The following is a 15,013-nucleotide window of genomic DNA, read 5'->3' on the forward strand; positions in this document are numbered from 1 at the left end:
ACCAGCCATAGGAATTTCTGGCTGGAAAAGTGACACCCTAAGGATCCAAAGACATTATGTTAAAAAGACATTTAACTGCCAGGTGCAGTAGCTCACGCCTGTAATCCCAGCACTTTGGGAGGCCGAGGCAGGAGGATCATGAGGTCAGGAGATCGAGATCATCCTGGCCAACATGGTGAAACCCCATCTCTACTAAATATTAAAAAATTAGCTGGGCGTGGTGGCACGTGCCTGTAATCCCAGCTACTCAGGAGGCTGAGGCAGGAGAATAGCCTGAATCAGGGAGTCGGAGGTTGCAGTGAGCCGAGATCACCCCACTGCACTCCAGCCTGCCAACAGAGCAAGACTCTGTCTTGAAAAACAACCAACCAACCAACCAACAACAACAAAAAATTTAACTTCCTCCTTTACTACTGTAACAGCTTTTTTTTTTTTTTTTTTAAAGAAAAGGACGTTTAACTTCCTCCTTTACTACTGTAACATCTTTTGCTCACTAGGATCACCTCCAATATTAAAAAGTCCAAGAAAATAAAAAGAATGTGAAAACTGAACAGAAATGAACTGCTAACTTAAAACAAAAACTCCTAAACCAGAGAGCATTAAAGAGGATATTAAAAAATCACGTTTAAACTGTATAAACTGAACTAGCAAAAAAGCATTAATATCTAATTCAGTCCTTTTTATTAGATAATTTCCTATTGTCATGCATTATATTACTCTTTGTCACAAATCTTTTAAGAATATGTCCAATATTTTATATCTTAAGGCAGAATGGAGATAAGGCCTATAGTAAGACTCTCGGATTGGCAGCGACCATCTAATATGTTTTGTACTCTTTCCTTTGGCTGACTGCCACTACTCCTTCCCCTCTTCCTTTTTTCCAGTTAACAATCTCAAGTAGATTGTTATAAAAACATGACCCTGCTATTCTAAATATGTCCTTCCATCCTTTCCATCCTTCTTTCCTTTTGTCTGTCTCTTCCATTCTTTCACCTGAGAAGCATGTGTTAAAGCCCCTCCTTCAATAACTACATATATCAAGTATATCTTGAGTACTAAAGAACTCAAATTGGTAAATACTTAATATCCCAAAACAGATAATTCTAAAAAACAATAGCAAAAAAGGAAATAAAGAAATGATTCTATTCACAGCTATGTCTTAGTTGCCAAGAAGCTTAAAGTCAAAACTGTATTCCTATTTATAGCAAGGGTAATGGACATAAATGGCAGATGAGGATGAGTTTCTTTTCTCAAACTGACTACTGGTAATGCTTCTTAGAGCACTGTGCATAAAGCATTCTTAGGCCAAGCCCAGGCTCTGTAGGAATGATCCTATGATAAATTACCTATATTTATCATAGATTTTGGAAAGTATGATGATGACATGCATGCCATACTTCTGCCATGGCAAGTACTAGAATTTCGCAGAATGCATTTTACTTTTCTGACTTCCCACTATTTTCCTTCTATTTTACAAATTTGCTTTTCCTTGTTGTATTTTATGTATCCATTAGAAATGCACACTAATACAATGGTGTATTAGTCTGTTCTCATGCTGCTGATAAAGACATACCCCAGATGGGTCAATTTATAAAGGAAATAGGTTTAAGTGACTCACAGTTCAGCATGGCTGGGGAGGCCTCAGGAAACACAATCATAGCAGAAGGAGAAGCAAACACGTCCTTCCTCACATGGCAGCAGCAAGGAGAAGTGCAGAGCAAGGAGTTTTATAAGCCCATTAATAAAACCATCAGATCTTGTGAGAACTCACTCACTATCCTGAGAACAGCAGCATGGGGGTAATTGCCCCATTATTCAATTACCTTCCACCCGGTCCTTCCCACAACATGTGGGGATTATGGGAACTAGAATTCAAGATGAGATTTGGGTGGGGACAATGCCAGATCACATAATTTTACCCCAGCCCCTCCCAAATGTCATGTCCTCACATTTCAAGACACCATCATGCCTTCCCTACAGTTCCTTGAAGCCTTAACTCATTCTGTTATTAACCCAAAAGTCCAAGTCCAAGGTCTCATCTGAGACAAGGCAAGTCCCTTCTGCCTACAAGCTTGTAAAATAAATGCAAGTTAGTTACTTCCTAGATACAATGGGGGTACAGGCACTGGGTAAATACACCCATTCCAAATGGGAGAAATTGGCCAAAACAAAGGGGCTACAGGTTCCATATAAGTCCGAAATCCAATAGGGCAGTCATTAAACCTCCAGGTTCCAAAATGATCTCCTTGGACTCCATGTCTCACATCCAGGTCATGCTGATGCAAGAGGTGGCCTCCCACAGCCTTGGGCAGCTCCACCCCTGTGGCTTTGCAGGGTACAGCCCCTCTCCTGGCTGCTTTCACAGGCTGGTGTTGAGTGTCTGTGGCTTTTCCAGGTGCACAATGCAAGCTGCTGGTGGATCTAACCATTCTAGGATCTGGAGGATGGTGGCTCTCTTCCTACAACTCTGCTAGGCAGTGCCCCAGTAGGGACTCTGTGTGGAGGTTCCAAGACCACATTTCCCTTCCACACTGCCCTAGCAGAGGTTCTCCATGAGGGTTCCACCCCTGCAGAAAACTTCTGCCTGGACATTCAGATGTTTCATACATCCTCTGAAATCCAGGCAGAGGTTCCCAAACCGCAATTCTTCTATTCACACACTTTGTATGCACCCACAGGCTCAACACCATGTGGAAGCCTTCAAGTCTTGGGACTTGCACCCTCTGAAGCAATGGCCTGAGCTGTACCTTGGCCCCTTTTAGCCACAGCTGGAGCTGAAGCAGCTGGGATGCAGAGCACCATGTCTCAAGGCTGCACAGGGCAGGGGGGCCCTGGGATCAGCCCATGAAACCATTTTTCCTTCCTAGGCTTCTAGGCCTGTGATGAGAGGGGCTGCTGTGAAGATCTCTGATGTTCCCTGGAGGCATTTTCCCCACTGTCTTGGTGATTCACATTTGGCTCCTCGTTACCTATGCAAATTTCTGTAGCCAGCTTGAATTTCTCCCCAGAAAACGGGTTTTTCTTTTCTATCGCATCATCAGGCTGCAAATTTTCCAAATTTTTATGCTCTGCTTCCTCTTGAGCACTTTGCCACTTAGAAATTTCTTCCACCAGATACCTTAAATCATCTCTCTCAAGTTCAAAGTTCCACAGATCTCTGGGGCAGGAGCAAAATGCTGCCAGTCTCTTTGCATAGGATGAGTGACCCTTACTCCAGTTCCCAACGAGTTCCCCATCTCCATCTGAGACCACCTCAGCCTCAGCATGGACTTCATTGTCCATATCACCACCAGCATTTTGGTCAAAACCATTTGACAAGTCTTTAGGAAGTTCCAAACTTTCCCACATCTTCCTATCTTCTGAGACCTTCAAGTCTCTTGGAAGTTCCAAGCATTCCCACATTTTACTGTCTTCTTCTGAGCCCTCCAAACTGTTCTGACGTCTGCCTGTTACCCAGTTCCAAAGTTGCTCCCACATTTTTGGGTATCTTTATAGCAACACCCCACTTTCTGTGGTACCAATTTACTGTATTAGTCCATTATCATACTACTAATAAAGACTGGGTAACTTATAAAGGAAAGAGGTTTAATTGACTCACAGTTCAGCATGGCTGAGAAAGCCTCAGGAAACTTACAATCATGGTGGAAGGGAAAGCAAACATGTCCTTCCTCACCTGGTGGCAGCAAGGAGAAGTGCTGAGCAAAAGGGGGAAAAGCCCCTTATAAAACTATGAGATCTTGTGAAAACTCACTTGGTATCATGAGAACAACGGCATGGGGGTAACCACCCCCATGATTTAATTACCTCCCACCAGGTCCCTCCTATGACATGTGGGGATTATGGGAACTACCATATAAGATGACATTTGGGTGAGGACACGGCCAAACCATATCAGATGGGATGCCATTTTATTCCATCATGTTAATAAAGAGTGAAAAAATGAAAATACTTAATGCTAGTGAGTTTTGGCAAAATGGGCATTTATATTGCTAGAGATAATGGAATTAATATTATCTTTCTGGAAAGGAATTCAGTAATATGTACAAGAGCCCATTTATACTCTTCAACCTAAAACTCCACTTCTGGGAATCCATCCCAAAGACATGAAAACTCAAGCACAAAGATTTATTGCTGAAATAAAACAGCTGTGAGAAAGGAAACAACCTAAATGTCCAATGAAAGAACAATTCATATAAAGCAAGATTCTTTCTACCATACTGTCCTTCAAAAAAGCATCAGCTTATGTTTGAGCCGTACAAAGTTTCTATGCTATTCAGCCCTCTCAATTTTTTTACTTTGAACAATAAAGACTATTTTGGGGAAAACTAACACTGGCCTGAAAGGACTTCATACAGTGTAGCTTGGTTACTTACCTGGTAAGAAATCACTTGATAAACTTGGTTCCACCATATCTCCCTGCCCCCACACAGAGGCAAAGAAATTTAGTACCAATTTGGTAATTATACATTGAAGTACAGCTTTCCAATGGCAATTATTGGATGTCTTCTTTAAAAGATCATACTGGGCCAGGCACAGCGGCTCACTCCTGTAATACCAGCACTTTGGAGGCCGAGGAAGGCAGATCACGAGGTCAGGAATTCAAGACCAGCCTGGGCCAACATGGTGAAACCCCATCTCTACTAAAAATACAAAAAATTAGCTGGGCATGGTGGCATGCACCTGTAATGCCAGCTACTTGGGAGGCTGAGGCAGAAGAATTGCTTGAACCAGGACCTGGGAGGCAGAGGTTGCAGTAAGACTAGAATGTGCCACTCTACTCCAGCCTGGGCTACAGAGCGAGACTCCATCTCAAAATAAATAAATAAATAAAAAATATAAGATCATATTATTCGTTTTTAAAAAGATTGTATTAAACAGCCGTATCATCAGGCAACTAGATAAATTCTCCAATGTCCTACTGGCCTTAGGTTTGTTTCCATCACCAGCAACCAAAGTGTAACTTAATCCCCAAATACAGATTCAGTCATTATCTAATAATCATGTTTATACAATCAGTCAGGAACAAGAAAATGTTAATTCACATTTGGAAATGGGAAAACTGGTTCAGTGTCTTAAACTTCATTCTCCTGGCCTCACAGAATGAGTTAGAAAGTGTTCCCTCTGATTCTGTTTTCAGGAACAGATTGTAGAGAACTGGTATTCTTCCTTCCTTAAATGTCTGGTATATTTCACCAGTGAAACCATCTGAGCCTGGTGCTTCCTGTTTTAAAAGGCAGTTAATTATTTCTTCAATTTCTGTAATAGATATAGGCTTTCCATATTATCTATATCTCCTTGTCTGAGTTTTAGTAGATTGTATCTTTCAAGGAACCAGTCTATTTCATCCAAGTTATCAAATATGCAGTTATAGAATTGTTCATAATATTCCTTTTTATTCTTTTACTATTGATGGAATCAGTAATGATGAGCTCTCTTTCATTTTTGGTATTAGTAATTTGTATCCTATCTCTTTTTTTTGTTGGTTAGCTTGGCTACAGGTCTATTAATTTTGTTGATCTTTTCAAATGAAACCTTTTGGTTTCACTGATTTTCTCTATTGTTTTTCTGTTTTCAATTTCATTAATTTCTGTTCTAATTTTTCTTTTCTTCTGCTTAGATTTAATTTGTTCTTACTTTTCTACTTTCCAAAGATAGATGCTTATATTATTGATTTTGCACCTTCTTTTCTAACATGTGCATTCAATGCTACATATTTCCCTCTAACTACTGCTGTCAGAACATACTACAAATTTGATGAGGTATGTTTTCATTTTCAGTTAGTTCAAAAACATTTTCTAATTCTTCTGAGACTTACTTATCTGACCCTTGTGCTATTTAGAGGTGTGATGTTAGATCTACAAATATTTTGGGACTCTTCAGTTCTCTGTTACTGATTTCTAGTTTAATTCTGTTGTAGTGTGAGAGAAGGCATACTCTGTATAATGATCTATCTTTTTAAATTGGTTAAGATGTGTTTTATGGCCAAATATGGTAGCATACTTGGTGAATATTTTGAAAAATTATAAATGTTTTTAAAAAGTCAGCAAAGTAAGTATTTTGTGATAATTACAAATATATGTGTACACAATGAAGGAGAGGTAGACACACAGCTTTCCTAGTGTTAGGGGAATGGGTAATTGGGGTTTGGGATAAAATTTCCAGTAATCATGCTATACACATATTCAAAAAGTGCCATATCTAAATTCTGAGATATAGATGACTTAAAGGTGACTCCAGTAGTAACAAAAATTGGGTATGCATGAAATCTAAGTGCAAAAAAGTATATCTTTACTATGTGAACCCTTGCTATCTGAACCCAGATATCAAATGACTTGAAAGATATTTGGAGATAAGCCTGAGAAAAAGATAACTCTTGATATCCGAACTTGCTATCTAAACTAAAAAGTTGAATAGTTTTTGATAGTAAAGGATACATATCTTCCTATATAATATCTGTGACTAAACCAGTAAATATCTGACCTTTATTTCATCTACATATTTAAAAGTGGTATGTGAGGTATGTATGTTTGAGAGAGAGAAAGATTTCTCTTTGGGAAATTGGAGTATTATTTGGTATTTCGGATCATTTTATATTTAGACACAAACAGTGGTAGATTTTCATGATGAAATATTATGCAAAACAGCATTCTAGTGGCATGGGAAGAGAAGTTTACAAAATACTTTATGCAACATAGCCTCTTTTGTTTAAATAACAATGCCTAGTAAAAAGACTAGAAAGAAGTGTACCTAAATGTAACCAGGATTGAGTGATCTTTATTCTATGTCTATAATATCTGTTCTATGGCAAATTTTTCATACCTCAATTTCATTTGTAGTTAGAAAAATGTTCAACAGTGAATTTTAACACAATATAAATACCACAACAGAGTTATAAAGAAAGTTCAATACTGGTATCGAAGAGTATCAATTCTTTTGGGAAGTTCTGAGAAAGTTCTGGAAGAGAACATGCTTCAAATATAGTCTAATATAAAATACACCAATAGTTTATCAGAATTAGAACGTATCCCATTTGCAATTGCCAGAAAGTGAGAACAAGCACGTACCACACTAGAGGAATTTAAAATAGGTCCATGTGACCAGAATACAGGCTGCAAGAATAGTGGGAGGAGAAGGAAGAATGAGAATACGCACACACACAATGGGGACTGATGCTATATTAAGGAGTTCAGAGTTTTTAGAATGAACAAAATCTAAACCAAGCCATCCAGGGCTAAATCATTTTAATGCTAAATTTCAATACTAAGTTAATCCCTTCCACGATTCAAGAAACAACTATAAAACTATCCTGGATAAGATCATCAAAAACAACTACTTTAGGGCTCAAACAAAGGCAAATAAGATGAAAAGTGTTTATTCATAAAAACCAGGTGAACCTAGTTTAGGAACAGTGAGGATCTGTCCTATCTTTGCCTGGAGCTGCTCTCACCACCCCCAACCCCTGCTTAGCTGGTATGAAACTTCCTCCAGGACAGGACTCATTAAAAAATAGCAGCTTCACTGCTAGAGGCGGCTAACTTGATTTGGAGCAAAGGGTAAAAAACCTACACAGAGCAGTGTCAGTAAAAGCAGCAAACTTGGAAGAAACAAGCATGGAAAGTCAGCAGCTACGCTAGTCTCAGGCTGTAGTTGTGGTTGGGTTGAGCTGCAGAATGGAGGACTAGTCAGAAATTTAACAAAGATCCTGGAAATGAGATAGATATAGAGGAGTTAGATAAGCTCCCCACAAAGCCATGGCTAATGGGGAGGCTATGTGAATATGCAGAGAAAACCCAAGAGGGCCTAGAAGAAAGTAAAAGGTGAGGCAGATTTGAAAAGCGCCTAAATGTTTAATGCACTCCCCAGTCAAGACGCACTCTACTGGAAGAGGGTGGAAGCCTTTACTGACTGAGGTGTTTGAGCGCAACCTCTAACCTATCATTGTTTGGCTACTAAATTATGCAGATACTGGTGCAACCCCTAGGAAATCAGCCTAAAAAATAACAACCCCCTCCACCTCTGAAAAAAACACTAAACATAATAAGGGAGACAGATTCCACAGATTAAGTCTAAGCAAATTACTGAGAAACAATCACTACTACTAACGCTTGTAGGGGAAAAAATCCATGACAGTTTCTATACTTTTTAACCACAAATTATGAGACATGCAAAAAAACCCGGAAAAGCATAGTCCATACTCAGGGGAAAAAAAGTAGTAAATGGACTCTTGAGTGAGCCCAAATGTTGGATTAAACAGACAAAAACTTTAAGGCAGTGATTACAAAATATATATATATTATAAAAATAAAAAAGTATACATATATACATATATATATAAATACTTTTTTTTTTTTTTAAGACAGGGTATCACTCTGTCACTCAGGCTGGAGTACAGTGAGAGGTGTGATCTCTACTCACTGCAACCTCCACCTTCCAGGCTCAAGTGATCCTTTCGCTTTAGCCTCCCGAGTAGCTAGGACCACAGGCACACGCCACTACACCTGGCTTTTTTGTTATTTTTTTGTAGAGACAGGTTTTGTCATGTTGTCCAGGCTGGTTCTGAACTCCTGGACTCAAGCAATCCACCTGTCTTGGCCTCTCAAAGTGCTGGGATTACAGGCATGAGCCAATGTGCCCAGCCATAAAAATATTAAACAAATTTAAGGAAATCATGCTTAAAGAATCAAAGGAAAATGCAGTAACAATGACTCAATAAATAAGGGAATCTCAACAATATAACAGAGCTATAAAAAATATAGAGAAATCTAAAGTTGATATTTTCCATACATATCTGTGTTTGATAGAAGTATAACTATATAATTTCTTTAACTGGCCAACACTTAAAATATTAATATTTAAGAACGTCCATAACACATGAGTTAAAGGATGTTTAGTAAGTCGTTATGCATTATAAGCTTTGTAGTAACCTTTCAATAAAGGTAAAGATGGCTTATGGTTCCCTACTGAAGTAATCAAAGATATTTTGATTTTTAAACGTAATTGCTTAAAACTAGGTAATATTTTCAACATGATTTAAAATCAAAGTAACCAAAAGTAATGCTTGTTATTATCTATAGTTTTGGAACTGCTTAAGAGTATCTTACTTTCATGATTATTTTCTGTGTCTATCAAGAATATTTCTATAACTATTCAAGTTTAGCATTTTCAAGTAATTAACAAAATACACTTGATACCACAAACCAACAGGGTAAAAGGGTATAAGAACAATTTTAATATTACAGCGAAATACCTCAGAGATACTACAGCTTTGGTTCCAGACTACTGCAATAAAGCAAGTTACAAAATTTTTTTGGTTTTCCAGTGCATATAAGTTATGTTCCACTACACCATAGTCTATGAAGTGTGCAATAGCATTGTCTAAAAAACAATGTACAGATCTTAATTTTAAAATACTTTACGGCTAAAAAATGCTAGTCATCATTTGAGCCTCCAGCAAGTTGTAATCTTTTTTACTGGTGGAAGCTTTGCCTTGATACTCATGGCTGCTGACTGATCAGCATGATGGTTGCTGAAAGCTGGGGTGCTATCAGAATTTCTAAAAATAAGACAACACTAAAGTTTGCCACATACATTGACTGTACCTATCATGAATGATTTCTCTGCAGCATCAGCATGTGATGCTGCTTGACAGCATTTTACTCACAGAATTTCTTTTAAAATTGGTCAGTCCTCTCAAACCCAACCACTGCTTTATCAATTAAATTTTATATAATATTCTAAATCCTTTGTCATTCTAACAATGTTCACAGCATCTTCACCAGTAGATGCCATCTCAAAAAGACACTTCCTTTGCTCATCCATAAGAAACAACTCCTCATCCATTCAAGTTTTATCATGAAATTGCAGCAATTCAGTCCCATCTTCAGGCTCCACTTCTAATTCTAGTTCCATTACTTTTTTTTCCCACCACATCTGCAGTTATTTCATCCATGAGGCTTGGAATAAACTCCTCCAAACTCATATTCATGTTAATATTCTGATCTGCTCCCATGAATCACAAATGTTCTTAATGGCATCTAGAATGGTGAGTCCTTTCCAGAAGGTTTTAATGGACTTTGCCCAGATCCATCAGAGAAATCGCCATGACAACTACAGCCTTACAAAATGTATTTCTTAAATAACATGACTTGAGCCAGGCTCAGTGACTCATGCCTGTAATCCTAGCACTTCCAGAGGCTGAGATGGGAGGATTGCTTGAGTCCAGAAATTTGAGACCTGCCTGGGCAATATAGGGAGATTCTCTCTCTACAAAAAATTTTTAAAAAGTTAGCTTGGCATGGTGGTGCATGCTTGTGGTGCCAGCTACTGGGGAGGCTGAGGTGGGAGGGTCACTTGAGCCCAGGAGGTCAAGGCTCCTGTGAGCTGTGATCATGCCACTCCACTCCAGCCTGGGCAACAGAGTGAGACCCGTCTCCAAAAATAAATAAATAATAATAATATGACCTGAAAGTCTAAATTACTCCTTGATCCATGGGCTGCAGAATGGACGTTGTATTAGCAGGCACGAAAACAACATTCATCTCCTCGTACATATATATCAGAGCTCTTGGGTGACCTGGTACATTATCAACGGGCAGTAATATTTTGAAAGGAATATTTTTTTCTGAACGGCAGGTCTCAATAGTAGGCTTTAAATATTCCGTAAACTATTCTTTAAACAGATGTGCTGTCATCTAGGCTTTGTTCCATTTACAGAGCACAGGCAGAGTAGATTCAGCATAATTCTTAAGGGTCCTAGGATTTTCAAATGGTAAATGAACACTGGCTTCAACGTAAAGTCACCAGCTGCATTAGCCCCTAACAAGAGAGGCTGCCTGTCCTCTGAAGCTCTGAAGCCAGGTATTGACTTCTGATCTCTAGCCAAGAAACTCCTAAAAGGCACCTTCTTCTTCCAATAGAAGGCTTTTAAATCTACATTAAAAATCAGTTGTTTACTGTAGCCACCTTCATGAATGGTCTTTGGTAGATCTTCTGGATAACTTGCTGCAGCTTCTAAATCATCACTTGCTGCTTCACCTTGCACTTTATGTCATGGAGATGGTTTCTTAGACCTCATAAACCAACCTCTGTTAAGCTTCAAACTTTCTTCTGAAGCTTCCTCACCTCTCTTAGCCTTCAATTGAAGAGAGTTAGACCCTTGCTCTGGATTAGGTATTGGCTTGAGGGAATGCTGTGGTTGGTTTGATCTTGTATCCAGACCACTCAAACTTTCTCCACATCCACAATCAAGTTGTTTTACTTTCTTCTCATTCCCGTGTTCACTGAATAGCACTTTCAATTTTAAAAATAACTTTTCCTTCACTTTGGGAGGCCGAGGTAGGTGGATCACGAGGTCAAGAGATCCAGACCATCCTGGCCAACATGGTGAAACCCCGTCTCTACTAAAAACACAAAAATTGGCTTGGCACAGTGGCACGCACCTGTAGTCCCAGCTACTCAGGAGGCTGAGGCAGGAGAATGGCGTGAACCTGGGAGGCGGAGCTTGCAGTGAGCCGAGATCATGCCACTGCACTCCAGCCTGGGCGACAGAGCGAGACTCCGTCTCAAAAATAAAATAAAATAAAATAAATGACTTTTCCTTTGAATTCACAACTCAGTTAATTCTTTGGTAGAAAAGGCCTAGCTTTCAGCCTATATCAGCTTTCGACATGCCTACCTCACTAAGTTTAATCACTTCTAGCTTTTGATTTAGTCAGAGGAGTGCCTCTTTTTACTTGTATACTTAAAGGCCATTGTAGGTTTATTAACTGGCCAAATTTCCCTAGTGTCTTATGGAATAGAGAGGCCTGGGGGTGAAGGGAAAGAGAGAGAGAAGAGGGGGACGGGGAGAGGGAAGAGTGGGGAGAGGGCAGAGAGACTGGGGAACAGTGGATCCATGGAGCAGTTAGAACATACATGACATTTATTGAATAAGTTCACTGTCTTATATGGTGCCCCTAAAAAATCTTAATAGTAACATCAAAGATCACTGATCACAGATCACCAAAACAGACATCATAATAATGAAAAAGTTTGAAATATTGTAAGAATTACTAAAATGTGACAGTGTATTAGTGCGTTTTCATGCTGCTGATAAAGACATCTCTGAGCCTGGGTAATTTATAAAGAAAAAGAGGTTTAATGGACTCACAGCTCCATGTTGCTGGGGAGGCCTCACAATCATGATGGAAGGCGAAAGGCATATCTTACTTACATGGTGGCAGGCAAGAGAGAATGAGAGCCAAGCTAAAGTGGAAACTCCTTATAAAACCATCAGATCTCGTGAGACTTACTCACTACCACGAGAACAGTATGGGGGAAACCGCCCCCATGATTCAATTATTTCCCACAGGGTCTTTCCCACAACACATGAGAATTATTGGAGCTACAACTCAAGATGAGATTTGGGTGGGGACACAATTAAATCATATCACAGAGCCACAGTGAGTACATGCTATTGGGAAAATGGTGCCAATCGACTTGCTTGACTCAGGGTTGCCACAAACCTTCAATTTGTAAAAAATGTAGTATCTGTGAAGTACAATAAAGCAAGCGCAATAAATGAGTTATGCCTGTACTAATAATTAATTGGATTATAATAGTCATGTACTTATAAAATTTATGCCTATATGCATATAATCTTACTAGCAGGCAGATTTTCTTACCAACAATAAAACAATGGTAATTGGTTCTATTAATAACCTTTCATTATTTTTCCTTATTTGTAAATTCTTAGTGGATAGCCACTTTAATTGTATTTTGCTGTTTTGATTCTTTGTTTTGATAATTACATAAGAATTACATATTGTTATATAATTATATATTACATTGTACATTATAACTATATAATACTATTATATAACAATTATATGTTATATACACACATATAGCCATAACATATATGTAATATATATAATTATGTAACATAATGTATAATTATATAATCGTATTTAATGAACTATTCTTTCTCATTTTCAGTTAGAACAACACATGCTACAGAACCACTAGTTTTCCAGATAGCTCTTACAATTTTCTGCTAGTTTTTAATCTAATAATATTACCTATCTGCATTTCTCAGTCTATCATGTAACTACTGGAGGAGCAAGTAAACTGCTCACTGTTTAGTATGAACCACTGCATTATTTCACATTAATACAGTTATCCAGGATAATCAAAGTAGAAAAAGTATACTTACTCAGTTATAAATTCAGGGTTTGTAAAGCTGAGGTTGGTTAAATGACCTTCAAGTTGAGAAGACTCATGCATATTTAAGGCTGGAGTGGTCTTAGTGGCAAGTACAGCTCTTTTTTCATCTTTCTCAAGTGCTTTTCTCTTCCCACCATTTTGGAAATATTCTCTGCATACACTACAAGTAAAAATAAAGTTGTATTTTAACATACTGTGTACGACTATAAAATAAGACGGAAAAATTGGCTTTTATTAATCAAGATGGGAAACTTTCAAATTTAAGATTTCTGCTTTGAAAATGTCAAACTGAGATAAATTTGAGCACCTTGTAGCACTTTCAAATTTTTAAAAATTACTATACAATAAAGAATGATCACAAATTATGTTTAGTAAATAAAAAATATGTTTTTTCAGGATTACAGATGTGTTTGTATATACTTTACTGAACTTCTCTCTTGACTAAAACTTCTCCAGCAAAGCTTACATAACTCTACCATGCAGTGACAACATCCAGAAGGAATAGTAGTCGCAGTTAATTTTGAGCTGGCTTTACTAGTAGTAGACAGATAACCCAACAGCTGTTCTTGAGGTCCCTCTTGGTTTATGATAACAAAGTCAGGGTGAGTGTGAGCACGCGCGTGTGTGTGTGTGTTTGTATGTATGTGTATATATATGTATATATGTATATGTAGAGAGAGAGCGAGCTCATTTTTCTTATTTGCACTTAATTTACTACATATAGCTCATACTTTACACAAAGCTACTTTATCATTCTCCACAGACATTGCTTGGTGAAGTTCCAAAAATACATGGCAAGAGAAGAATTGAAGAGCAAAGAATTCATGCAAAACTGGTTTCAGCAAGTACAACCATGGTCCAAGGGAACTATGCCCATTTCTCCTTCATGCTTACAGGATCCCATTAGTTCAACTTCAGTTTTTCTTAGTTCCTATTATGCAAGACTTCTTTAACTTATACTATGTAGATTTACTTTTAACTCTATACGCAGAAGTTGAAACTTATTCAGCATGAATTAAACATTTATTAAGTATGCATCATGTGTAGAGGTGCATAATGATGGCCAAATTGCAGAAGGCATAGTTGTTACCCTCAAGAAGCTATTGTTACCTCAGTAAAGGACACAAATAATTACTATATATAACAATAAAAAACATGATTGATAAACAGATAAACAAAGATAGTTATTTCTATAAATAAAGTACCTAACCCAATCTAAAATCAGCAATATAAATGGATTTTAGAAAGATAAGTAGGAATAAACCAGGAAAGTAAAGTAGAGTGGAAACTTCCTAGGCAGAAAGGACAGCATAAGCAAAGACATGAAAGAGAAAAGCAGAATGAGTCTTCAGAGATGTACCTCAGTTCAAGATACATGAAGTTTAAAGTACTGGGCAGAAGATGAGTGGACCTATTCTCAAATGAAAAAACCCTGAGCCTAGTGCACACATAAAGAGGAAGGAGAGCCAAGGTATGCAAGCTTCAAATCACGCAGGATCCACAGGCCAATTTTTAAATGCAGTCTTTACAAATCTAATCTAATGACAGAGAGCAGTTTAGAGGTTGCCTGGGGTAGGGTGTGGGGATGAGTGCAAAGGGGTACAAGGGAGCTTTCTGGAGAAAAATGTTCTATATCTTGATAGTGGTGGTGGTTACATAAGTGTAAACAACTGTAAATACCCACTACCTGTACACTAGATGGGTGCATTTTATTGTATATAAATTATACCTCAGTAAAGCTGATAAAAATGTAGACTTTATCAACTTGAAATTAATACTAAAAAGCTTGCTTATGTTTCTATCAGGTAGA

At 38.0% G+C, this 15,013-nt stretch overlaps 1 protein-coding gene across 1 annotated transcript in view; it reads right to left on the reverse strand.

The window, feature by feature from the left end:
- BMT2 (base methyltransferase of 25S rRNA 2 homolog) overlaps positions 1-15,013 on the reverse strand; it is a 119,253-nt gene that overhangs the window by 63,196 nt on the left and 41,044 nt on the right. Inside the window, exon 3 of the mRNA XM_003811233.6 lies at positions 13,193-13,363. Coding sequence (XP_003811281.1) covers positions 13,193-13,363 — 171 coding nt within the window. The remainder of the gene's footprint in view (positions 1-13,192; positions 13,364-15,013) is intronic.

The sequence above is a fragment of the Pan paniscus genome, chromosome 6 (genome assembly GCF_029289425.2).
Source record: "Pan paniscus chromosome 6, NHGRI_mPanPan1-v2.0_pri, whole genome shotgun sequence".
In the NCBI taxonomy this organism is placed as follows: domain Eukaryota; kingdom Metazoa; phylum Chordata; class Mammalia; order Primates; family Hominidae; genus Pan; species Pan paniscus.